Below are 26,955 nucleotides of genomic sequence, written 5' to 3'. Positions count from 1 at the left end.
CTTTGTCCACATACACACGAGCTGACGCTTTCCTTTGTGAGGTTAATTGCCTCCGACAGACAAAACCACTATGATCCTCGTCTGTAATTACAGTACAGTGTCTGAAGAGGTTAATTACCTGAAACCCCAAGCTTACATTCTTTATAAGGAGAAAATGAAAATACATGATAGTTTAACAATTAAAGGAAATTAACATAAGACATTCAAGAATTACATAAATACCCTAATTATATTGAGAAATGCTCAACTATTAACCAGCATGTTTTACACCTCCAGACTATAACACGTCTAACATAAAATGTCTTATGTGAGCATCAAGTGTAACAAACGGACAATGGGACATTTTCCATAGACTTTATTATAGTTTTTTTCTTCTCAATCTAACAGGTATACGCAACGCTCTAAATGTCATGGCTTTTTTGATTTAAATACTCTCCGATCTCAAAGAAAAACTGTAAAAATATTTAATTATAACTAAAAGATCTCTTGGGGGGGAGGGAAGAACTGGGAAGGGTACAAAGATACGAGAGGGGGGGGGGGGGGGGTCTTCTGTGGTCCTTATCTGAGACGTTCGGAAGGTCTGGGAGACAGAAAAGGGAGCAGGGTTAAGTTACATCCAGCTGGGGTTTCACCGCGAAGACGGGGTGGTGTTACCATTTAAAGAAAACCTGGAAGAACAGGAAATCGATTTAAGTGAAATAAATGGATGATAACGAAAAAAACATCCCAGCAAACGGTCGTGCTTCCGGTTGGTACGTCACCTGCACACTCGCTCCATCATGTGTGTGACGAGGCGGTCGGAGATGCCCGGACAGGACTCCTCGGCCAGGTTGAAGGCGTTTTCCAGCTCCTCGATGGCTCCTACGCCCCCACCGCTCGCCCGCCGCTTCTCCTTCAACTGGAGGCAGTAAAAAAAAAAAAAACAACTTTATTTCAACTATACTGTTGACAGTTTAAAACATAGGCAGACATCAGTCAGCTTTTCTTGGCTCTTGTATGTATATACCGACTGAGCTACATGCCTCTGTGCTCTTTTCTGTTTTATTCTTATTAATATATTCTGTTAAAAACAACGTTAGAGTATAACGTTCATGTATAATACCTGTTAAGCATTTCCTGAGGGAAGAATAGAGTTACTCTGGGACTAAATTGGTGTTAAAAATGCTCTTGTTGTGTTCAAAGTTCTATTTTTTTATACATGTATATATATATTTTTGATTTTTGTATTCAACAGTTGGGCCTACCTCTCTGAAGATAGGTGTTACCAAAGCAGACAAGCATTGTGACTTGGGTTGCCTTTTCACCAAATCTCCTGACTGAGAAGAGGAAAAGGATGTTAAGGGGGTGAAAAAAGAAAAACCAGAATTGACTGAGGCCGTGTGCTGCGTGTGTCTTACCTCTGAATCTGTGTGTGTGTAGCTCTTCTGTAACTTGTTCATAGAGCTGGGTCTGACTGTAGGGAAGGTCCACATGGGACACGTATCCACATCACCATCAGCATCCCTGAAGGGAAGAATGAAGGAAAGATATTTCAAAATGTGAGGGAAACCAATATGACCCCAGAATTTTTGTAAAAAAAACATTCATTACTGATGCTACTTGCTGGGTACCCAGTTATTCTAGTAAATCCTGCATCAATCATCCTGAAATTCTTTAATACCTAAGCAATTTAACGATGCGGCTGTGAATGTATCCTTTGGAAAATTCAAATTCTTCAGTGTGTCAATGTGTGTTCTGGAGACTGACATATCTGAGTCGTCCGAGCTGGACTCCTCCCCGTGTCCCTCCGACTTCCAGCGGCGGTAGCGGTCGATGAGCTCCGTCAGATAGGCCGTCTTCTTGGTGTAGCGTGTGATGAACTTGTGCTTTAGGAGCTCTTTGGCCGTTGGCCTCTGTGCAGAATCAAAAAAAGGGATAAGTTGTCTAGTTCTAACGTGCTAAACGAAGGTTCAGTACCACCGTCACTTTACTCAGATGTAACATTGTGGTGCAGATGGATGCAGGCAGGTATGACTTACAAAACGAGGGTCTTTATTTAGACACGCCTCCACAAACTCTTTGAAGGGCTTGCTGTAAGGTCCGTCGAGTGTGGGTGGCGTGTTTTTCGGGATGAGGAAAAGGACCCTCATGGGGTGTAGATCAGAGTTGGGAGGTTCCCCTTTAGCCAACTCAATTGCAGTGATTCCCAGGGACCAAATATCCGCCTGAGGGGGAGAGTGGCGTGTTAACATCACATACAAACACTGGGAAAAAAACACTTAACCAAAATGATGTGACTCAAGTAATTCTTCCCATGCTGAAAATTCCATAAAGTGTGAATTTAGATCATTTTTTTTTGTATATTCCTGATGGACATGATGAAGACATTGTGATGCATTTGACCTACTTTGTACTTTCTGGAATGTCAAAATGAGGGAAAAAAATCATACAGGACACTAGGATTGTTTTCACAGACATTGAAGGAAGAAGCCACACGCTTGCCTGCCTCATCATTTTTCCTGTTTTCTCAGACACACGTCTGTCATCAGGCTCTTTCAAACTGAGACCTGTAACGCCTCCACCGATAACAAAACAGTATCCCCCTTATGGGCAGCGGTAACATCTCACGGGCGAGATTAGCGGCCGCTGAGGCGTCAAGCTAACGGGGGGGGATCCAGTTAGCGAACTAAACTAAACTCACCTTGAAGTCGTAAGCGGACTGTTTGATAACCTCTGGAGCCATCCAGAAAGGTGTGCCTACGAATGTGTTCCTCTTAATCTGGGTATCTGTCAGCTGTCCGGCCACCCCGAAATCTGCCAGCTTCACTTCGCCCTGCTCCGACAACAGCACATTGGCAGCTAGGAGAACGAGAGAGAAGAAGAAGAAGAAGAAGAAGAAGAACGACATTTTAGACCAATCACACGCAACTTTTTATTGGGTGCATTCCAGATGGACGGACAAAAAAAAGGGACAAAGGACAATCTGCAGTTTCTTTCCCAGTTTCATTGTGGCGGAAACAAACAGAATCCATGTAGATCATCAACCCAGTCTTCTTAATTATTAATCTTGCTGTCGTACTTTTTTTGAATAATTCCCACAGAATGTAGGAGCACAACATCAGCTGCAGAGAAGAGAACACGAGCTTCTCACAAAACGCACACATTTAACACCTTCAGTACGTTGTGAGATTTTAAAGGCCACAGATGGTGTTGACACATTTCTGCAGCTTGAGAGCATATTTCAGTGTGTGGACTTATTCCGTCCAGCATCTGGTTAAGACTGGATATACATTGTGTTACCCTGGCGGCTCTCTCGTTAAAAGGATTCAAAAGCTACACATTAGCTCTGAATTGTGAGTAAGATATCTGAATTTGTACCAGGACAACACAGTAAAAGTATATGAATATATATATATTTAAGACGCTAAATGAAAAAGAGGGACTTTTATTACCTTTGATATCTCTGTGGATCTTCCTTTCAGAGTGCAGATACTCCAGCCCCTTCAGTATTTCCCTCAATATTGTAGCAATGTAAGTCTCTTCCAGAGGCCCTGGACGGAGCTAGGAGGAGGAACAAAATCACAAAAAGTTGGGCGAAACCTCCAAGAGCAGGTCAGGGCTTTGCTTCTCCAGCGTACAAATTGCCAATTTGTATCACACTTTGTAAGCTGTGTAAAAATATCAGTCTTTCTTACCAGATCCAGAGCAGATCCTCCACCTAAATACTCCATGATAATCCACAACTTGGTCCCCTGAGAGCAAAAAAAAAAAAAAAAAAACACTTGAAGTTTAAGACCGCTTTGCCTCCGACTGTTTGGCACCGTGTCTGCGTCTCTAAGCATCTTCATGTAGATAACTCGAAAACACTCTGTGTATGCATCCCTTCGTTTTTTTTTTTTTTGTTGCATTATAATCTCACCTTCAGGTACGATCCATAATACTTGGTAACAAAAGGGCTATCACACTGGCTCAGCACTGTGATCTCCTGCTGAATGTCTTCGATCTCGTCCTCGGCCTCCTCCAGATCTATAATTTTAATCGCCACCACCTCCTTCGTGCGGTTGTTGATTCCTTTGTAGACCTCTCCGAAGGAACCCTTCCCAATCCGCTCCTGCTTGGTGAAGTACTCCTCGGGGTCCAGCCGGGTATTCTGGTCCAGTGACAGCAAAGAAAGCATTGAATTATTGAGTGCGTGCCAGGATGACTGTGGAGGCTTATTTGTGTGTGTCTGTCAGCACAAGGGTAAACAACTTCTTTCACATACGAATGCTCTTTTATAAAAAAAAAGGTAAATCAGATGTGACATTAGAAGTTACGTCTATCCGTTTGCCTATACAATAACGTTGCGGTTGTCTGCTGAAATATAAACATGATAGATGATTAACCTTTATCTGGGTCACTGCCTGTCTATTCAGTCACTGCCCATATAATAACCCTCTCTACGTCGAACTTTGTGCCAGAATGTAAGTCATGGGGCAATTAAAAGTTTAGTTTAGCAGCATCTCTCCATGATAGAGAGGAAGCACTTAAATAAGTCAATAATTTAGTATGTACAGTATGTGACAACTGCAAGTCAAACACAATGGAGACTTTATATAGATTTTGGTGTAAACTGTCACTGACAATTTAGAGTTTGTAGTTACATGTTTTTGTCAGTTTTGTGGGTGGCTTTGTCAGTTACACCTGGTGCTGACAATGGCAAGGAGATTAAACATAATATATATGAATACATGTGTGTGTGTGTGTGTGGGTTTCATCACGTTGCATTGATGGCTTTAGAGCCCTACGCAACCTATACTCGTGGAGAGCCTGACAGTCATGAGTGTTCGCCTTGTCTTGGACAAGAAGAAGGGAGGGTGACAGTTGGTGAAAAGATGATTTCTGTACCTGGTTCTGCATGTCTCGAAGATGTGCCATTCCCTCTGCAGGCTGGACGGGACAGGGACAGCCACGGCTCTCCCTTTTCCGAGCTTATCAAATGGTTCCTTTCGGGGTTTTTCCTCCCCTCTTAGCTTTCTAGGAAGCTAGCTAGGTGGCTAGCCAACTAGATAAACACCCAATCTGCTGGCTTTAACGGGGCTGTCACTCCGCGCTCTGTTTTCGGCCTCCAAGTCCAACGGAGGACTGGAGAGACCGGCGAGACAACAACCTATTAACCGAGAGACTCCATTAATGTCGGCAGTGATGGATAAGAAGATATAATGCTTCTTCCGTCTATTAATATTTAATTCATTTCAAGGAACGCTTAGCCTGTTGTTCATTTGAAGCTTGAGGAGGACAAAATAATGGCCCCAGCCGGAGGGCGCATGCGCAGTGGGTTTAAAGACGGTGGAATTGTGGGAACTGTATTTCTAAGCTTTGTTGGGACTTTTAATTTCTGTCATTACTGTGCCTAAAACTCGGTGAACATTTAAGGAACTAATGTGCGTTTAATTAAATCAAACCATGAAAACTGTAACTACATTGTGTTTCTGGTCATTTGTGTTTAATCGATTCAAAGCAGAGTAACAGGCCGACCTGAAGCCAAGTTGTATTTCAGCAGATAATTGATTTTGTGCTTACAAGCGACATGATTTTAATGTCTTTATCTGAGTCTTATCCAATAAGAGACCACAAATATACAAAGTAAACAAGCTATAATAACATTAATAAGCACATGCACAATGGATAGTACAAATTACTACTGGCCCATATACATTAGCTATATATTAGCTCTTGTGATTTTTTTTTTCATGGTATTTTTTGGTGAACTTTGCCATCTTTGTCACACCATCATATCAGTATCAGACTGTCAAACACTGATTATTATAAAATGCATTTACAGCACTTTAATTGTTGCCAATGGAGCAAGCCCAAGTTTATTTCCATTCCCTCATATTTCTCTTATTGAAGTCAAACATTTTTGGTTGGTTGAAATAGAAAGTCACATTTGGGTAAAATATATTTATTATTTTTTAAATCGTTTATATGTGTTTGAATGTCAAACTAGGTCCCAAAACGTACACGGACCAAACTGTTCTCTCTGCAGCAAAGGAAACGTTACATTTACCATTGGTGTGTTGCCTTTGGTTTATTGCCTATTACATTTACATAATGTAAAACAATTTTTATCGAAACAACTCATTTGCGTGTGACAATTGTGTGTGCTCGTTTTTCTACCCGGGTGCTGCCTGCCGCTGCGGCTCAGTTGGACTGACAGTGTGGATTATAAGCTCCGCCCCAGCGGACACGCGGGTTATCTTTTGCTGGCGGATGTTCACAAACACACCAGCTTGAAGCGGTGTGTCCTACGGTTCCACTCGTCGTCCGTCCAGGTCGACGCTGATATTAACACAGAGCGTTTTGACACATGACATTTTAAACCTCGGTGCTAAAACCATAACGGTAAGTACGGTAGTCATAGAAACTAAAGCCATGTCATTACCTGGCTTGCTTGCCCGTTACCGCGGACAGTCCGCGCGCTGCCTAGCTAGCGTGTTGTGGTAAAGATAACATTAGCTAATGCTACACACACTAGTAACATTAGCTAGATATTAGCTACATGCTAGATATGGCGTCTTGTGTGGGTTTTCATTCATTGACATTGGAGCCATGTGTCAACAACCGCAATATCGAATGTAATTTGTAATAATTTCATGCAAATGAATGTTGCATGTTCTATCTAGTTAATATATTATTTATTATTTATCCTTGATATATCCTTACCCTCAACACTGTCGTCTGGCAGTTCCTACGGGACATGCCCTTTCACACGGGTTAGAGTAACGTTGTGATGTCATTTTGTCATTATAAATTATATATTATAACTACTCAGACTACAGAAACATTTAAGTCGTTGCTGAAGACCTATGAAGGTAGATTTGTGTCTTTATTACCCAAACAAAAAATATGTTTTGAAAGCAAATTTATCGCACTGCAATCAAAAATCAAGTTTGTAAGTGAAAATATATAAACTGAGAATAAATTATTTGTTAGTTTTTCTTATGAAACTATAATTTTTGGTTGCAAAACAAACCTTTGCTTTCAAAACAAAAAGCTACGGTTTCAAAACGAAAAGCTACGGTTTCAAAACCAAAACCAAAACGTAAAGCTACGAGTTGAGTTTGGACGTAGTGGGCGGGGCATACGCTGCTGAATGAGCCAGGAGTTTGTATTGGTGGGTTCGACTTACGTTACATGCACGCAGAAAGTGAAGCTTCATGTCGTTCTTTAAATAAAGAGACTCTACGACACTAACAATATGAAAACAAAGTGAAGTGCTAACAGAGCAATATAATGTCAACTTACCTCCATGCCGCTCATCACAGTAACCTCCACAGTGGAAGTAGATGCCGGGATCCAAGTCGAACCCACCAATAGAAACTCCTGGCTCATTCAGCAGCGTATGCCCCGCCCACTACGTCCAAACTCAACTCGTAGCTTTACGTTTTGGTTTTGAAACCGTAGCTTTTCGTTTTGAAAGCAAAGGTTTTTGTTTTGCAACCAAAAATGATAGTTTCGTAAGCAAAACTAACAAATAATTTATTCTCAGTTTATATATTTTCACTTACAAACTTGATTTTTGATTGCAGTGCGATAAATTTGCTTTCAAAACATATTTTTTTGTTTGCGTAATAAAGACACAAATCTACCTTCATAAAGACCCACCTCTTGTCATTTGCGTTTGATTGAGTTGAGCGTGACACCTTGACTTCATTGTCTGTTGTGCTACAATTATGTAAATACTATTATGTGCACATATTGTTTATTGGTTTCCTTTGTTGTGTGTGTGTGTGTGTGTGTGTGTGTGTGTGTGCTCAGCGCTTTGGTCAAATGTGCCATATTAGTAAAGTTTGGCTTGACTTGATAATGATACTGCTTTAAACTATTATCAGAAAATCTGGATGGCATTTCAGGCAGACAGCTGACATTCACATTAGAGAGATGGAACATCCAGGGCTCTCAGATATGAGCTTGGATGTGATCATTGAACATTTGACACTGTCTCTGCGATAGCGCCATCACTGAAGTGTAGCTTAAAGGTTTACAGTCTTAACTTGCACTCCAGTCTTACCTTTTTTTTTTATTTGTTGAGTTCAATTTCCTTCCATTTGGTGTGTCTACAGGCTGGATGAGTGGGCCATTCACCTCCCCCTCTGCAGAGGTGGCTGAGATGAACCGCATCCATTTTGAGTTGGAGTACACGGAGGGAATCAGCCAGCGCATGCGGATCCCTGAGACCCTCAAGGTGGCCTCGGAGAACCAGACAGGCTCTCTGTCACTTCAGCATTCCCTCCCCATGCACACAACTCTGATGCAGGTGCCGGAGAGAATCATCGTAGCTGGTGAGGACAATGAGATTAAAAGGATGCATGGCAGAAAATACCATACATATACACTAAACTGTGCATGGAATTTGGAAAACTGAGGTGCACCAAGGGCAACACACTTTTAAAACGTTTTAATATCATTGTGACTCTCCTACCACCAACCATTTTTATTTAACTGTCACTCTCCTCCTCCTCACTTCCTCCACAGGTGATGATGGGGACCCTCAATTTTCTCGTCCACGAGACTTGGACCTAATTCAATCCGTCCCTCCCATGGACCTTCTGAGCATGAAGGCTCCACCCCGTATCCTCACTCTATCAGAGCAGCCACTGGACTCCCTTGAAACTGAACAAACTGCCACTTCACAGAGCAATCCCATCCATGCGGTAAGGGTCAAATCATGGTTTTCGTTCGGTTTCCTTTTAATTTTTCCCATCACAATTAATTTACTGAGCTTGACACTGATCCTAATAGTGGCGCCCTATTACACTATAATGCGCATTATACAACTATAGAAAGGTAGCAGCCTGTCGTTAAACACTCAATGTCATAAAACATGGCACTTTACATCTGCAATAATACTTCAGTCATTAGTTTCATCAGTAAGTTTATTATTAAAATATTGTAGATGCAGTAACATCTTGAAGTTGGAGCGGGAAACTGATGATTTGACGTTTAACTGGTGAAAAATAAAAACAAAATATAAAATTCAAGGTGGAAATTTCCTAAAATCTGTTAGGTTATAACTTTTTTAACTTTTGAACCTTTTTTGTGTCATTCATAGGCCCAGTTTCATGCTCGGTCTCGACGGGAACGCAGTGCCAGTGAGAACATGTCTGCCCGCCATAGCGGTCAGATTGTCAGAAGTGACATAAGGTGAGCGCACATCTACGGTGCTCAACCGCTGCTACCTTTCCATTCTTAATTTGCTATCTGTTATTCTTATTTCACTCTTGGTTTGTTTAAAAAAAAAAAAATCTTATTTCTTTACCGTTTCTCCCCACTTGCCTCTCTGCCAGTGTAACCCCTTCCCCTTCTGCCCCCCCAGTCCGGTTGTGTCCCCCTCTCTGTTCCCCTGAGGATGCTAACATCAACCTGTTTACGGCTGCGGGGTTCCTGTTTTATATCCAGTCAACAACACGTCGGGCATACCAGCAGGTCCTCGAAGTGATGGATGACAGCCACCGCAGGTCATTTCTTTTGTCTTTTGTCCCAGTATTGAGCTAGACTCATTTAAAGTACGTCACTGTTGTCTTTATTCTGAAACTGTGATGTATTGCTCTCCACAGGACACACCTGGACCTGGCTCTGGATATAAACCCCGACGAGTCTGGCTTAGTGGACGCTTCCTCGCTACGACGACAGGTACAACACGTCTCACGCACCTACATGACGGACTGTGTCACTGTGTGATTTGTTCTGCTTCTCCTCTGGCGATACTGTGCCTGTTGTGAGTGTTTACCAGCTGCGACAGCATGTGGCTGGTATTGTTTTCACCGTGCGAGTCTGTCTGTGTGTGTCATCACGGCAAAACCTGTCCCTGGAGACACCTACAAATCACAGCTGATAGGGTACAGTGAGGGCGTGCTGACACAACAAGCTTATGTATCCCATATCAGAGATGCTGGCATGCAGCCAGTGATGAGATACAGCTGGGATTTTAGATACTCTGATATCAATAAACAAATGCAAGTACTAATCATCACCAAACTACCATGAGCCAGTACGAAAGTGGTAAAAGATTACCTCGCATACCTTAAATTTAATAGTGGTAATCCTATGTATATACAAATCTTACCCAGTACAAGTGGTGTTTTCACCTTCTTTTTTTTTTTAAATGGAGAAAACCTGTTTTTGTGGTCATTCAGATTGTGAAGTTGAACCGGCGTCTGCAGCTGCTTGAGGAGGAAAACAAAGAACGCTCCAAGCGAGAAGTGTTCCTGTATTCTGCTACAGTGGCATTCTGGCTAATTAACTCCTGGATCTGGCTTCGTCGCTAAGATTGTTGCAAGACCGATCCTCCCAAAACACTGGAAGCCAACGCAACTCCTTGTTCAAAGTGCAACCATTAAAATACAGTATGAGATTTTACTACATCTAAAGGCAATCACGGGGAACTACAAGAACATTGGCAAATGTCCTCCACCATAATCCTGTTTCTATTGCAAATTCTATATTGGGATTTCACTTAGACATTTCTAACATAGCGCTGTCAAGATAAAACCTGAAGCAGTAAAACATAACCAAAGCTGATGATGTATCTATATTTGGTCCATTTACAAAAAAAAAAAATCACATTGGCTAGTATTCACACATCAAACTACAAGTTGGCTTTGGTCGGGTACAACACCAGTAGAACTAGAGGGAAAGCTAAAGTTAGCATATCTCACGTTCAAAGAATCCTCTAACGGGACAAAGCACAATGACACTATAGCTGCATGTTTGCAAAACGTCAGCAACTACTTCCATGCGGTGAGCTGAGTTGCTATTTTGCAGCAAAATCAATCTACTAGTTACCTTTTATTTGGCTAAAACTAGCTTCAGCATTTGACTCTGAATCACTGCCAAACATTCATTCTGAAGTGTCTCCGCCTCTCAAATACTGCACTGATGTTCACTTATATTCAGTCAAACTAAATGTGGCACGGATAAAAAAAAAATAATAATAATATGTGGGCCAGTTTAAAGTAGCAAAACCGTGTCTCGTATTAATTGGCAAGAATTGCAAAACCTCACTGATGATTATAGTTGTTTGTGCAAAAATTACTGACTGCAACTATTTAATGCTTGATAAATGCATCAATCATCTTTTGTGAGAGTAAACAACATGTGTAAATGAGACTTTTTAGCATCAGGGACAGAATCATTAGACGGGAATCAAGGATGCACTTAAGCGATAAATGTTTTGGGAACCGAGCCCAGAGCTGGAACTTTAGTTACAGGAGCAAGCTTCAGACCTGACCTGTCCGTTTGAAATTGAGTTTCAAGTGTCAAAGTAAGAATCTAGAGATGCCATAACATGTACCCTGAATGTCCCTTTGAGTTCTGCATCACTCAACATGTTTTGTATAAAATACTTGAATAGCCTATTGTTGTAAATGTTGTAGTCTGTTTACCTCTTTGGCGGTGACTTGTCTATGGATTCTGTTATGAGCTTGATGAAGGGTACTAAGGATATTATCTGTGCCATGATAATGTTTTTTTTTTTTTTTCCCCCATGCTGTTTCCAAAGTTTGACTTTGTTTTTCCAGAGAACTTGAAAGTGTTTTCCGCTAACCTGACATTAACCGAGAAGACTAAAAGCATGGACTGCGTGGTTTTATTCATCATACAGTGTGATATAAATCTTAGAACTATTGTCTGTGGGATCATGTGTAATAGATGGCTATGTACATAAAATATTGCTGTCATTACTTTACAATAATGATATGAGTGTTTTTTTTTTTTTTTTTCAAGGAGGTTTATTCATCCCATACAATGCAGAGACATCAACAAAGTCAAGTGTGTTACTGTCCTTGTAATATATGAATTCATTCATTGTTAATAAATGATAATTTCCTCCAGAGCCCTGTTTCTGTGCTATGCTGACCCCTACTGCTCTAATAGCTGGTGTGCATCCGTACTGTGCTGCACCAGGAAGATGTTCCTCGGATGTTAACTGGACATCGTTGGAGAGAGAGAGAGAGAGATATCGTTAAAGTAAATCAAAAAGTCCATTTAAGCTACCAAAGATCCTACGCAAACGGCGATTCATTTGGATCAAACTCCAGTTTTTTGTTGTTGTCTCTTACCGGAAGTCTCCGTAACAGAGACTCCGTGGTGCCGTGGACACAATGGGGATCACCAAACTGGCGGATTTGATCCGCCTAGATGCTCCCGATGCTATTTCTCACAAGGATATCAGTGACTACACGGGTAAACACCGCTGATCCTGCATCAATCTCCTTGTTCTACTGACACGGTTTCATCCTTTCTCTCACATCAGACGGCTAACGTTAGCATGCAGTCACGTGACTACTAGTTAGCTTCACGTTAGCCAACTTTGTTTACTATGAAACGATTACACTACACAACAAATAATACTAACGTTACGTCACTGAAACAGGTCAGTTACAACATGATTGACAACAAAAAAAAATGTACACTTTTTTTTTTTACTAAAGCTTTTATTTTATTGTGATACATTATGTTTATCCTGTGGTATTACTACTTTTACTCAAGTAATGGATCTCAATACTTCTTCCACCACTTCTAAAGGTTTAAAACTAATCAAAATGTGAGCAACCTGTGAAAAATATTTAGTGATAACTGGTATTAATAACTGTTTACTTCGGGTTTTTACCTTTTTAAAAGGAGTCATATAAAAGGACACAAAGCTCTGATGAAACAGTCACTGAGGCTTCAGATAATGATATAATGATTAAATGTAGCTACATACACTCAAATCTGCATCACTGCCAAACTATTAATACTGCCATTTAAATGAAGTACAGTGACATTGTTTGCATATTAACATAATAGACTGAATAAATAGGAATATTTTCCTCAGAAATAAAGTGGAATAAATGTGTCGAGTTCCTCGTAGAACCATTTTAAGTGCTGTACTTTGAAGTATTGTCCGTTAAAGTGGACATAATAGACGTGCCATTTATGACTACATGAAAATTGTTTATTATATGGTGCTGATGATGCTGGTGGTGTGTTACCCCCCCCCACAGGAAAAGTAATTGCACTGGATACCTCTATTGTCATGAACCAGTTCCGTGCTGCGACACCTTCACTCAGGTGAGCTCCTTGATGACCTGTGACCCATTCTGTCTTGCTGAATCTAGTAATCTAGTGTATTTTTTTTTTTACATACACTTCCTCTTTCTCCAATCAGCAACAATTAAAACAATTATGTTTACCAATGTACAGGGGTTCCTATCCTTTGTGTGAAATGTCCTTTATTTCTTCCCTGTAGCCCTCTGACCGGTCTCTTCTTCCGCACACTCACCTTCCTGGAACATGACATAAAACCAGTCTTTGTGTTTGACGGGAAGCCTCCAGAGGAAAAGACCGGTGTTGTAAGTGACACCTTTTGAGATTGCGTCTTTAGACTTAACATACCACTAAACACATCTTCCTGGTGTGTGTAAAACAGTCGCCGCTCAGAGAGACACTAATCTGGATGCTACCCTCGTGCTCATAATGGCGGTAGAACTGCGACTCCTTACATGTGTTGACTGGAGAAATATCTAAAATATCTATAGTGTGATACAGATGACTCCCACCAACGCTGATCAAAGCTCCTGTTTTTCCTGCAGCTCGAGAAGCGAGCTGAAGCGGCTGGTTGGAGGTCACCCAACCGCACGGGCGCAGGTACATCGACACAAATAGACGTTGTTAATTTTAGAAATACAAATATTATTTTGAACATCAAGTCATCTAAAGTGGATCTTGTGCTTCATGCAGCATCATCCCAGACCAGAGATTGTCTCCAGCTCCTGAAGCTTCTGGGTGTACCTGTCATCCAGGTACGACCTGCTGAATATATTTCTCTCACTGTCTCTGGCCATGCTTCATTCTCTTCATGCGTTTTTCATTTATATCTCCCTCTCTGTTGCTCCAGGCTCCAGGGGATGCTGAGGCGCTGTGCGCCCGGCTGGTGAGAGAGGGGACTGTGGACGCTGTGGCATCAGAGGACATGGACACGCTGCCATTTGGAGCCAATATTGTCATTCGCCAGCTGAACGCCAAGAGGGACAGGTATGAACTGTACAATTACTTTAAGGATTGTACTGTAGTTTTCTTATGTTTTAATCCATTCCTTTATCTTAAACACGGTTCGTGCTACGCTGACAATTTTTCCCAAGTATTACATTTATATTTAATTGTTAAAAGCCTTTGGCCTACATGGTTTGTGGGCTGGGACTGGTGTATTTAAGTATTCTTCAGAACCTCTGACGTCTAAGACTTGAAAGAACATCAATCCGTTAAGTTTCCCCTTCACACAAGGTGATCCCGTAGTCAGACATCATCCTGTCAGCCTCAACTAATGTTGATGCATCGATGTCACTACGAGTGATTTCCTCATGTCACTTTATTTCCAAAAATCCAATCCATGTCTCTTAGCTGACGGCGGACTATGAGTTTTCTAAACTGATCTAATGCTCTTCTTCTTCTTCTTCTTCTTCTTCTTCTTCTTCTTCTTCTTCTTCACAGTGAGGTTGTTGAATATTCGTTAACCAAGCTGTTAGAGAAACTCCAAATTTGTCACGAGGAGGTGAGACTGAAACTTTTAAAGATGTCTTTGAAAGCATATAACAATGATAAATAGATCATAATTCATAGTTCCACTTTGCAGAAACACTAACAAACAAGTCCTCAAGCTTTCCATCTTTTTGCTGTTTTCTTCCTCCAGTTTGTCGACCTGTGCATTTTGTTGGGCTGTGACTACTGTGACAAGATAGCCGGTTTGGGTCCAAAGAGAGCTCTGACGTTGATCCAGAAGCACCGTACTATTGAGAATGTGGTTCTGCACATCAACAGAAAGGTGCTACATGGACAACCGGTGTTCTGTGTTTTTCATTCTGTTTTGTAGTGTAAGATCTGATAAGACGCTCGTAATCTGCTGCCTTTCAGACCCATCCGGTGCCACAGTTCTGGAGGTACAAAGAAGCACGGAAGATATTCTTGGATGCGCCACAAACGGTCGCCCCTGAACTCGCCTGGACTGAGCCGGATGAAGAAGCCTTGGTTGGGCTCCTCTGTCACGTCAAATACGTTAAGTACGTACGTTTTTGCTTATTTCACATGCTTCTCTGTCTCTTTTAAAGGCGGTTTGTGACTGAATACGCGTCGACGTGTGTTTTTTTAGGGAGGACAGGGTCCGCCGTCGAATGGAGAAGTTCCGTGAGACGCGGGAAAATAAGCGGGAGGAGAGGGAAAAGGAGAGGGCAGAAGGACGGAGCAGGCAGACTCGCATGGAGGACTTCTTTAGAGTTACCAGAAAGAGGGAGCAGGTGAGCTCAACATAACAACCCACACACAAAAATATATATTTTAATTTAAAGGTATTTTAAAGCTTGATTCAGAACATGATAAATTGGAGGAAAGCTTTAACGATTAAATAAACTTAAAAACTATTAAAAAAGTATCTTTGAAATATTTGGCTCAATCATGATTTCTACTCTATTCAAGCAGTCAGTTATGACCTGAAATAAAATCGCTATTCATTTTCAGTAGTTCCACGTGTGGCGTGTTGATTAGTCTGAATAGTTGTCTTTCTTCCTCTAGCCCGTCGGAGCTGCAGACCCTTTAAGCAGCAACAGAAAGAGACCAAAGTTAAAATGAGGCCGCCAACGTGCTGCCTGAACCATTCCACCATCCAAGTTTGAAGATTTTTAGTTTGAACACTTTCTAAGCTGTCTGCCTGTCCAGACATCGCAAACAATTAACGGACAATCCCGTGATCCAGATCTTGAATTTCTGCCGTGAGGTTTTTGTTTTTTTTGTTTGTTTTTTAACATCATGCTTCATTCCTGTGTTGATGAGTATTTTGATTTTATCTTCTGTAATGCAAATAATTGACACATTTCAACAGTTTCAGAAGCTGCAGCTTTACACATTGAATCATGGTTTTGTATTGGAAGAAAACGCTGCTTTTCCAAGGGCCTTCTAGTCACCTCATAATTTCGAAGAAGCGAAAGCAGGCGTCTTGCAAGACACTGACTTCAAGTCTGTGTCTCTACATGGGAATGATCTGGTCTTAGCTGCAATGTCTGCAACAATGCAGTTTACTGAGCAGTTCTTCAGTGTATCCAGCAGTTTCCTGCAAAAGCCACCAAGACAAGCAGAGCAGGCGGTGGACGGCTATGAAAGAGGACAGTGTGATCACTGCCACGGAGTCCTTCCTCTTAGCCAAAACTGGAGACAGGGGACGTCTCATCACTAGATATTCAATGAGCACCTGTTGTGAAAAGGGTGCCAAGGGAGAGACCAAAGACTTGAATTTTAAAACATGCACTAAAAGTGGGATCAAGTTAAAAAGAGATAGCGAGATGTTTAAAAAAAAACATGTGATTAAAAAAGTGTTTTATTTTGAAAATACTTGTAAATATAACACTATACTGTATGTTTTATATCGTGTTTTCATATGTAATGCTGTTGGCCATTTTTAATTAAAATACTGTTGAAGTTAATGTGTTTGTCTGATGTTCTTATGCAAAGTGTGATTGGATGCTGTAGTGTTTTCATAGCACCGTTTTTCAATATTTTATTCAGACGTATTTCCGAATAACAAGTGTTGCTTTTAATCAAATTACTAGGCATCATTCCAAACCAACAGGTGGCGCTTGTGCTTGTGAAGCCGGTTTGTTTCACACTTTTTTTTGCCGTGTAGAAGAAGTGTTTGTCAGTCGCCCCAGTCTCTCCCCCGGCCAGAAGGTGTCTGGCCGCTACCGCACCCGACTAGTCTGCCCTGAAGACACCCTCACTGTCCCCGGTCCCCAAACTTCCTTCCCCGGTGATACCAGACCGCTGGGTTTTTTTTTCGGCCATGGCGACGAATGCGAAGCGAAAGCAAGAGGAGACTCATTTGAAGATGCTCCGGGAGATGACTAGCCTGCCCGCGAATAGGAAATGCTTCGACTGCGACCAGCGCGGCCCGACCTATGTCAACATGACAGTGGGCTCCTTCGTCTGTACCACCTGCTCTGGGATCTTGTGAGTTTCTTTTTCGCCTAAAGTATCTTCTGTGTTGTTAACAGTGACGTAGCGGTCTGTCGTGGATGTGTCCCTGTTCCACAGTTGCCTTGGCGGCACTGTTAGCTCGTTAGCTAGCGTTAAAGTCCCGGACAGGTAACGTCGGTTCTGCCCTCCACCATTGGGTTGGGCCGGGTAACTTAATGTCGGCAGTTATGTTTGTTTAAAGCTTTACGTCAATGTGAGAAGACGTGATGTTATACGGACACTCAGGCGGACAGTGAGGGTGTTTTCAGTGACTTATTGTCTGTGTGGTTTGTGGTTTAGCACGCCCAACGTAAAGGTTCATATACCTCACAGTCAAATATTTAACCACGTCATGGGGGAACCTCCTCTAGTTGAACTTTATCTGAGACTCCGACACGGTGTGTCTCACACACACACACACACACACACACACACACACACACACACACACACACACACACACACCTCTCTCTCTAGATAAGCCTCATACAGCTACTAGATAGGCAGGAGCAGGGTGGGTCCCTCCGCTTGGGAGATGAGAGACTAAGTAGGGAAGTGGTTCGTCCTTGGCAGCGGTCTGATGAAACCATAGCCAGGATTTAGGCAATGAACCAGCAGCCCATTGCCCTTCAGTTGCTACAGAGTCTGCTCATTGTGCTGTCATTATGTTTCACGTCTTTTTTTCTTGTCATGGAGGGTGTTGCAGTGCATTGTAGCTGTACATATGTGAAGTATTTACCCTTTTAATTGTGAGCTGGTTGTGTGTGTCTGTGTGTATCGTGTAAACGTGTTTAGCTAAAATGACACTGATATAAGACCATATAGTGTGTGTTAGTCCTTCCAGTTGAACGAGTCTTTGCCCAAATCTATTAGTAAAATTGGTTAAATACCTATAACTTTTGAATGCATGGACAGTGCTGGTATCAGAATTCAATACTTAAATATATATTTTATTTTACGTGATGAAATCACAATGTGTTGATGATTACACAAGTATTCCTCCTGTTGAAATTGGTGTTAGTTGAGGCTCCTTTGGCAACAGTTTCGGCCTTGAGTCTAATGTGGATGGGCTCTGTGGATGTATCGGCTTTGCACATTTGGACACTGCAGTTTCCCTGCATCCTTCTTTGCCAAAACTCTTAAAGCTCCGTCTAGTTGCTGTGAATAGCAATTAAAAAAAAAAAATCCTGCCATAAATTCTGGTTTGGATGCAGATCCGGACGCTGCCTTGGCCCCATCAGGACATTGACATTGTTGGTTTTCAGCCATTCCTGTTACAGATTGCTTCAGGTTTGTGTCTTGAGTGTCTGACATCATTTTATCCTCAACCCCAACAAACGTTCCGTGGCCTGCAGCAGCATCCCTGCAGCGTGATGCTGCCGTGAGGCCTTCATTGTGGTGATGTGGGTTCTATGGTCACCAAACCAAAGAACCCACATCCCCTTATGGCAAACACTAAACCCAGGTGTGGAGTCATTTGTTCTACAGAGGTTTTTATCTTTGCCAATCTGCCATAAAACAGCAACTGGTGAAGCAACAGTCTCCCGTCTTCACTGTAACGCTCATCTGGACCCTCGTATGCTGAGAGTCTAAGGATAAAGGCCCCTTTGACACAAACGTGTGATTTTGTGGTATATAAAACAAGCAATGACTCCACAATCTTGTGACAGATTTAAGGTCCTTTGCCTTCGTGATTTAGTTTTTGTGATCTCCTAAAACAGGTTGTAATTACATTCACTGTGATTCACTGTTTTTAAACGTTGAAGCTTGAAGGAGTTTCAGCTTTTACTGAAACTTAACGTTATAAATATGTGTAGTTGTGATTCCATCTGTCATGAATAAGCAAGTCTAAATAAATTTAGAGTCACAGATATTTTTTGATTAACGTGTGCTTTATGTTTTGATGTTGGAATTCATATTCACAATTACATTTCTAGAGATTTAAACCAAAATTGCAAAATGCGTGGTCTTTTAAAAAATGTTTAACTAGCAGTGAACACGTACCACTGATATTCTGTTGGTTTACATTTTTAGAAATGTCTGTCAAATGTTTACACTTGCACTTATTTTCTAAGTACCAAACATAAGGAACTCCTCCAAGAAAACATATCAACACACATGTGTGTGTTTGGGGTTTTTGTTTGCTCATCTCATGTCACAATGAACAGCGCTGGGGTTTCATCCCGCTTCTCTTGTTCTTAAGCTAACATATGCCTCCTCCACCCACAGGCGAGGACTGAACCCCCCACACCGAGTAAAGTCCATCTCTATGACCACATTCACACATCAGGAAATTGAGTTTCTACAGAAACACAGCAATGAGGTACCACGCACAGCGCACGCCGCACAACGAAGGAATCCGCACCGCGTTCCGCGTTGTTAAACAATATTTTTAAAGTCATTCCGGCTTCGATTCTAAAGCATCTTGGCATTTTTTCTGAACCCTGCATAGTCAACTTTATTGGCTTTCCTCTCTCCCCCCACGCTTTTTTTTTTTCCTCCCATTTCTCGTCATCCCCTCCCCCCCCCCGTTCCCTTTACTTTCTCTCACCTCTCTCTCGGCTCTGCCACCACCCCCACCCCCACCCCCACCCGTCTCCTTACCTCCCACTCTCCTCATTCCTCTGCCCCCCCTGTAGGTCTGTAAACACATCTGGTTGGGCCTCTATGACGACAGGACATTAGTTGTTCCAGATTTCCGAGAACCACAGAAAGTAAAAGAGTTCCTTCAGGAAAAATATGAAAAGAAAAGATGGTAACATATGAATTTATGGATTTTTTTTTGTTTGTTTGTTTGATCTATTTTGTTTTGTCATGACATTATTTCAGATATTCATCCTTTTAATCCATTGAATAAATAGATAAATGGTTAAATTGAGTAATACTGCATCCAGTCTTAATGTAGTGAGGAACTCAAAGGTAGTAAATGCTAGACTGAGAGCTAAAAAGTCAAAAGTTCTGCAGGACATTCAACAATGCTGACGATATTAGCTGTGATGCAAACAAAGAGTGCTGAGAGGGAAGTGCTGCCTCTGTCAAAAGACATTGTGCAGTTATGGATTTGGTTAAGCACATAGTTTGATAGCTCTTCATTGTCTAGGACTACATGTCACGTTCCTCTTTTACTGCAGCGATAGTGGAAAGAGAGCACATTTGCTTCGTGAAGAAAAGGTCCCATTTGATGAATATATTTACCTTTTTATTCCAATCAGCTCAATCAAATGATTACCTACCTATTTGTTGTATAGTGCCCAGTTTAAAAAAAAAACCCTCTCTACATCTGTGGTGGTGTTATTTCATGGATGCCTAGGTATGTCCCTCCGGACCAGGCCAGAGCAGTAGCAAGTGTCCAGGCCTCCGTGTCTGGCTCCTCAGCCAGCAGCACTGGTAGTACCCCAGAGGTCCAACCCCTCAAGACCCTGCAGCTCAACAGGACCCCACTGCGCCAGGTAACACAGATGTACACCGAGGCTCTATTCGTCCGTCATAGAGATGCATCTATAATGGGGTGTTGGAATTTGGTTGGAGAAAAGTTTTGACTCTCAATATATATATATTTTTTGTTTCAGTCCCCAGCGCTCAGTCGTTCCCAGGCTCACAACGCCGCTCAGGAGAAGAAGTTTGACTTGCTCTCAGACCTGGGAGGAGACATCTTTGCCGCTCCATCCGCTCAAACTTCCAGCTCCACCAACTTTGCCAACTTTGCACATTTTCCAAGCCAGTCAGGTGAGATAGCTTTCTCTCAAAAGTCACACTCGATGCAGATGAATACACATATTTGTCACTGTTTTAGCCTTTGGTTTGTCATCATCCCATGCATTGCCCTGCCATTGTTTTTATTTATTTCCACATTCATTGTATGTGTTCATTTTTCCTTGTGTACGGCTGCAGCACCTCAGGGTAACTCAGATACCAACTTTGCCAACTTTGAGGCATTTGGAAACACTACAATTCCATCCCACCTGAGCACGTCCCCCCCCTCAAAGTCCTTTTCATCAGGTACCCCCCCTCCCCTCCATTGTCTTTCCTCCACCCTATCCACACACACACTCACCCTCATCTCAGTATTTGTTTTTTCATTTCTCACCCACTCTGTCCACTGGTGCAGCCCTTTCTGTATCCAGCGATCTGCTATAGATGATACTATAGATATGATGCTATAGATGATGCTATAGAGATGATGCTATAGAGATGATGCTATAGAGATGATGCTATAGAGATGATGCTATAGAGAAGATGCTATAGAGATGATGCTACAGATGATGCTATAGATGATGCTATAGATGATGCTATAGATGATGCTATAGATGATGCTATAGAGATGATGCTATAGATGATGCTATAGAGAAGATGCTTTAGAGATGATGCTATAGAGATGATGCTATAGAGATGATGCTATAGATGATACTATAGATATGATGCTATAGATGATGCTATAGAGAAGATGCTATAGAGAAGGTGCTTTAGAGATGATGCTATAGAGATGATGCTATAGATGATGCTATAGAGAAGATGCTATAGATGATGCTATAGATGATGCTATAGAGAAGATGCTTTAGAGATGATGCTATAGAGAAGATGATTTAGAGATGATGCTATAGATGATGCTATAGAGATGATGCTATAGAGATGATGCTATAGAGATGATGCTATAGAGGTGATGCTATAAATGATGCTATAGAGATGATGCTACAGATGATGCTATAGAGAAGATGCTATAGAGATGATGCTATAGAGATGATGCTAGAGATGATGCTATAGAGATGATGCTATAGAGAAGATGCTATAGAGAAGATGCTATAGAGATGATGCTATAGAGGTGATGCTATAGAGATGATGCTATAGAGATGATGCTATAGATGATGCTATAGATGATGCTATAGAGAAGATGATTTAGAGATGATGCTATAGATGATGCTATAGATGATGCTATAGAGAAGATGCTTTAGAGATGATGCTATAGAGATGATGCTATAGATGATGCTATAGCGATGATGCTATAGATGATGCTATAGATGATGCTATAGATGATGCTATAGAGATGATGCTATAGATGATGCTATAGAGAAGATGCTATAGATGATGCTATAGAGAAGATGCTTTAGAGATGATGCTATAGAGAAGATGATTTAGAGATGATGCTATAGATGATGCTATAGAGGTGATGCTATAGATGATGCTATAGAGATGATGCTATAGAGATGATGCTATAGAGATGATGCTATAGAGGTGATGCTATATAGATGATGCTATAAATGATGCTATAGAGATGATGCTACAGATGATGCTATAGAGAAGATGCTATAGAGATGATGCTATAGAGATGATGCTAGAGATGATGCTAGAGATGATGCTAGAGATGATGCTATAGAGATGATGCTATAGAGAAGATGCTATAGAGATGATGCTATAGAGGTGATGCTATAGAGGTGATGCTATAGAAATGATGCTATAGATGATGCTATAGAGATGATGCTATAGATGATGCTATAGATGATGCTATAGAGATGATGCTATAGAGATGATGCTATAGATGATGCTATAGAGAAGATGCTATAGATGATGCTATAGAGATGATGCTATAGATGATGCTATAGATGATGCTATAGAGATGATGCTATAGAGATGATGCTATAGATGATGCTATAGAGATGATGCTATAGAGATGATGCTATAGAGATGATGCTATAGATGATGCTATAGAGATGATGCTATAGAGATGATAATATAGAGATGATGCTATAGAGATGATGCTATAGATGATGCTATAGAGATGATGCTATAGATGATGCTATAGAGATGATAATATAGAGGTGATGCTATAGAGGTGATGCTATAGAGATGATACTATAGAGATGATGCTATAGAGATGATAATATAGAGATGATAATATAGAGATGATGCTATAGAGATGATGCTATAGAGATTTTTATTTTTTTAATTCTTAAAACATGCTAGGTTGTTAGTGATGTTGGGCACACACAATACACCCTTTCAATTCCTCACACTTTCCCCTGAATCATTTAGTTAATTCTTTGTCTCATTATTATATGAGTGTGTGTGTGTGTGTGTGTGTGTGTGTGTGTGTGTGTGTGTGTGTGTGTGTGTGTGTGTGTGTGTGTGTGTGTGTGTGTGTGTGTGTGTGTGTGTGTGTGTGCGCATGTGACACGTGATCTTTGAGGGTTTTTTTTCTTTCTGTTTTCTCCGAAATGTGTTGAAAGGGGGAGGTGTGCCAATCCCATCAATGTCTAGTGCCATCCCTGCCCAGTCCAACCACAGAGAGGATCGCTATGCTGCTCTGGCTGAGTTGGACAACAAGCTCAGCTCCTCTTGTCCTTCAAGCAGCAATGTGCCAGGGTGAGGGACGGGCAGACACACACACACACACACACACACACACACACACACACACACACACACACGATGTAGTTGATCATGTAGACACCAGGAGAATGTATCTATAAGAACAACTGGTTTAAATCCAAAAAAAGCCTGCAAAATGTTTACAATATCAGTGAATCAGTTGTAACGGTTTATTAATGCCTGTCATGCGTATTAAAACATTTCTTCTTTTATTTCTTCACAGGAACATATTTGGTTCATCGCCAGCCCAGAATTCACCTGTGTTACCCAGCATGCAGCCTGGCTTTGGAGGTGGTTATAGTGATTTCTACTCCAGCGGTGCACACAGAGTGACAATATATTTTCAGAGCTGTACATTTTATTTATTTTTTTAATATATATATATTCATACGTAACTTGAAGACTCATTTAGCAAATTCCTCCTGCATTTCATCCAGCCGTCCCGTCCACAAATCCCTTTGTTGCTGCAGCTGTTGCTCCGGAGATGGCCACCAACCCTTTCCAGGCCAATGGCAGAGCTCCAGCTGCAGGTGTGTGTGTGTGTGTGTGTGTGTGTGTGTGTGTGTGTGTGTGTGTGTGTGTGTGTGTGTGTGTGTGTGTGTGTGTGTGTGTGTGTGTGTGTGTGTGTGTGTGTGTGTGTGTGTGTGTGTGCGCGCATTTTAAAGCTGAGTGTATTCAATAAGGCACATTTTTAATTAGACGTTTGTGTTGCTTTTGATGTAACCCAGTTACATTGTCAAGTAGCTTTGTGGTTTGCCAACAAATGTAGAATTTACTCCTCCTTGTGTTTGTGTGTTTGTTTGTTTGTGTGTGTGTGTGTTTGTGTGTGTTTGTGAATTTGTGTACACACACGTACTGCGTGTGTCTCATAGCCTCGTTTGGCACTGGCTCTATGAGCATGCCCGCCGGCTTTGGGAATGCGTCCTCCTACTGCCTCCCGACCAGTTTCAGCGGAAACTTCCAGCAGCAATTCCCCGGCCAGGCTCCCATCCCTTACTCTCAACCCGGGGCCTACCACCCTCAGTCCAATGGTTAGTGGCCTCTTACCCTGTTCCACCTGTGCGGTACCTGTCAGTGAGTCGGGCCACGTGCAGCATTTTATCTACATGATGGCCGTCTGTATTGGGAATCGTGTTGCTGTTGCAAATTCAAAGTAAGACGTATCAGTGGCAGCTACTGCACAGTGATACAAAAAAAGGTTGCATTTAGGGTACGAAGCTTTAGGGTTCTGCTCTGTACAAAGCTGTGGACCAGAACCACGATGACATAAAGCTTTATTCACACCTGAATGCAATCTGACATGCTGGGCGTAGCTTTCTTTTTTACTGTTTTAGTCCCTCATAATTCAGTTCTGTGTATCTTTTGAATCTTTACAGCCTGCTCTTTACGACCTGTTGATATAACGGTTGCAATGAAATGTTCTCATTACGCGTCGCTTAACCGCTGGAGAGAGCAGACTCAACCTGTGAATCCCTTTCTCTGTGTCACCCCTAGGCCCTGCATTCCCAGTCTACGGTCAGAACAAGCCGTCCATGGCGCCTTTCGGGCAGCCGATGGCTGTCCCTGGCATGTCCAATAACCCATTCATGGTGAGCATGCTTTGCCTTTTTTGTTTTCTCAATGTGTTAAAGGAGGAAATAAAGGACGTGCTGCTGGGGGCTTTATCAGTTTCACTGAAAACAGCAATATTTCTAACATTTTATTTTGAAGAGATAATAGTTTCAGTTCTGTTGGTGTCTTAAATCTCGTTACCTCTCTCCTTTTCAGGCTGGAGGCCCAGGCGGCTCATTCCCTTCAGGGGGTTCGACCAACCCATTCCTGTAGCACAACTCCCAGTCTTTGCCACCAGAGGGCAGCATGCAGCACATACTCAACGCATACCTTCTGTCATGCAAATTAGTGGCAGTGCATCTTTTTTTAAGAACTTACGTTTTTGGGGGGGTTTTTTGTCATTAAAAAAAAAAAAAAGTTTACAACACTATGAAGGAATACAAAGGACTATATTGACGACTAAGGGACTGTTATGGGGGAAAATGTACTGTTTGGACTATATACAATACATTATATGCTTTTTATTTTTTTTGTTTATGACTGTAAGCTCTGTGCATATCATTATTTGTAATCACAATTAAGTACATGTTATGTATAACAAAGGCTGAGTATACACACACCTTGTGGAAACCCACTACACACTATCTACGTAGGTTAAGAGCATAGACTTTAAGATCATTCTCTGGTTTGAAGCAACCACGATGATGCAGGTATGTCATTTTCAAAAGGGATTTATTTTTTGTTATTTTAGCATAATTATGCTTTTACTGGAACTAAAGTGCACAAATGTCCTTTTTTATTAACTTACAAGTTGCCTATAACCCAAAGTAACCCAAACCATGTATGGTTATATTAGAGTAATATCCCAAGCAGGTGGATGGGATGCAGCATTGATCCTGGGCTATTAGACATCTTTTTATTATTATTATTATTATTGCCAATATCTGTGAAATTGTGGGGAAAAAAAGGTCACCTCCTTGAATATGTAGCCAGCATAGATTCCAGATTGTTTTAGCCCCCCCCCCCACCTAAAGGGACAGACATGTCTACCAGAGCACAAATGGTGGAAAGAGAAGAGTGTTTCCATCTCCTGTTCCCCCTCCTAATCTATAAATACTGTTAAATATACTTTTAAGTGACCTCTCCTCTGCTTTCAGATATATACTATGTTTTAGGAATATGGTGAAGACAAAAGGAAAGACTTAAGAAAGCTTCAGGGTTGTGTGCGTGTGTGCGTGTGTGTGTGTGTGTGTGTGTGTGTGTGACCCAAATTGGGTTGCGTCAAAATAAGTGACGTAGTTATTCACATGGTTGTGGGTGACTTGTCCTCTTGACGGGGTGCGACAGGTTTACCAGACCCTGCCTGGACAAATACATGAACAACATTTTAAACAAAACGTTTATGCAGGATAACCGCCGCTCCACCTGGCTTGATCTTAACTGAGGTGCTGGAAGTATCAAAAGAGTTCAGACTGAGAGATCTCCGCACTCTTAGATCTATGCAGAGAATGCTTTATGAAGTGTAAAGGGTCTCTTCAAACACAATATTTATGAAATGTTAGTTAGGTTGTATTCACTACACTCCCTTGACATCTGTCTCATTATTTGCTTTCTTATTAAAAAAGCTTATGGAGTGAAGAGCAGGATGAGGAGGGATACAAATCTTCTTTCAGTTTGCTTTAAATTAAGGCAAGGGGGAAAAAGAAGGGATTCATTTAGGGATTATTACATTACAGGATCAGCCTGGGACTGAACCAGTGTCTCGTTTGTGCCACCAGTGACTAACAATGAATTTGACAATGTGTTTCTTGTCTTTACAAGAATAAGTAAGTAAATGTGTACATATATAAATATATGTATAAATAAATTAAAAGATTTTTAACTACATTCCTGACTGTGTAACTGTCTTTTTGATAATTCCATCAGAGAGGATGTTAAATGTTTATTAGGGATGACTAAACTGATGGGTGTTACTAATATTGACTACAAAAGTTTAGCACACTATAAAAGTTTAGCACACTAGACAAGTTTAGCACACTA

At 41.4% G+C, this 26,955-nt stretch overlaps 4 protein-coding genes across 6 annotated transcripts; 3 read left to right on the top strand and 1 right to left on the bottom strand.

Moving 5' to 3' along the window:
* Positions 1-340: 340 nt before the first annotated feature.
* On the bottom strand, positions 341-5,284 carry stk25b (serine/threonine kinase 25b). 2 transcript variants are annotated; one of them, XM_068701687.1, is made up of 11 exons: positions 4,867-5,284; positions 3,899-4,129; positions 3,675-3,731; positions 3,432-3,540; positions 2,681-2,838; positions 2,019-2,204; positions 1,747-1,892; positions 1,398-1,503; positions 1,245-1,316; positions 762-898; positions 341-668 (listed from the first exon to the last, which is right to left on the bottom strand). In XM_068701687.1, the coding sequence occupies exons 1-11, from the start codon at positions 4,894-4,896 to the stop codon at positions 629-631; spliced, it is 1,272 nt and encodes a 423-aa protein (XP_068557788.1). In that variant the 5' UTR covers positions 4,897-5,284; the 3' UTR covers positions 341-628. The 2 variants fall into 2 exon arrangements, with proteins under 2 accessions (XP_068557788.1, XP_068557789.1); XM_068701688.1 differs by having other exon boundaries at positions 341-580.
* Positions 5,285-6,271: 987 nt separating this feature from the next.
* Positions 6,272-11,821, top strand: LOC137865887 (mitochondrial fission factor homolog A-like). The gene is made up of 7 exons (XM_068701437.1): positions 6,272-6,363; positions 8,085-8,303; positions 8,497-8,675; positions 9,074-9,165; positions 9,309-9,479; positions 9,579-9,654; positions 10,158-11,821. Exons 2-7 carry the CDS (start codon positions 8,090-8,092, stop codon positions 10,287-10,289), a joined length of 864 nt encoding a protein of 287 aa, XP_068557538.1. The 5' UTR covers positions 6,272-6,363; positions 8,085-8,089; the 3' UTR covers positions 10,290-11,821.
* A 96-nt stretch (positions 11,822-11,917) lies between these two features.
* On the top strand, positions 11,918-16,472 carry zgc:110269 (probable flap endonuclease 1 homolog). Its single transcript, XM_068701436.1, has 11 exons — positions 11,918-12,204; positions 13,008-13,074; positions 13,253-13,355; positions 13,596-13,650; positions 13,744-13,805; positions 13,901-14,037; positions 14,494-14,554; positions 14,693-14,824; positions 14,914-15,059; positions 15,149-15,293; positions 15,568-16,472. The coding sequence occupies exons 1-11, from the start codon at positions 12,123-12,125 to the stop codon at positions 15,622-15,624; spliced, it is 1,047 nt and encodes a 348-aa protein (XP_068557537.1). The 5' UTR covers positions 11,918-12,122; the 3' UTR covers positions 15,625-16,472.
* Positions 16,473-16,698: 226 nt separating this feature from the next.
* Positions 16,699-26,802, top strand: agfg1b (ArfGAP with FG repeats 1b). Of its 2 annotated transcripts, XM_068701459.1 has the most exons (12): positions 16,699-16,995; positions 19,231-19,324; positions 19,641-19,756; positions 20,312-20,450; positions 20,571-20,727; positions 20,893-21,000; positions 23,223-23,358; positions 23,588-23,655; positions 23,802-23,894; positions 24,237-24,395; positions 24,859-24,953; positions 25,132-26,802. In XM_068701459.1, exons 1-12 carry the CDS (start codon positions 16,829-16,831, stop codon positions 25,186-25,188), a joined length of 1,389 nt encoding a protein of 462 aa, XP_068557560.1. In that variant the 5' UTR covers positions 16,699-16,828; the 3' UTR covers positions 25,189-26,802. The 2 variants fall into 2 exon arrangements, with proteins under 2 accessions (XP_068557560.1, XP_068557561.1); XM_068701460.1 differs by lacking the exon at positions 20,893-21,000.
* Positions 26,803-26,955: the final 153 nt, after the last annotated feature.

This window comes from Cebidichthys violaceus, unplaced genomic scaffold (assembly GCF_023349555.1).
Source record: "Cebidichthys violaceus isolate CVI_PGR_0920_01 unplaced genomic scaffold, fCebVio1.0.p SCAF_8, whole genome shotgun sequence".
NCBI lineage: Eukaryota > Metazoa > Chordata > Actinopteri > Perciformes > Stichaeidae > Cebidichthys > Cebidichthys violaceus.
The sequence above is the reverse complement of the archived record's forward strand: the minus strand, read 5'-3'. Positions and strand labels throughout refer to the sequence as shown.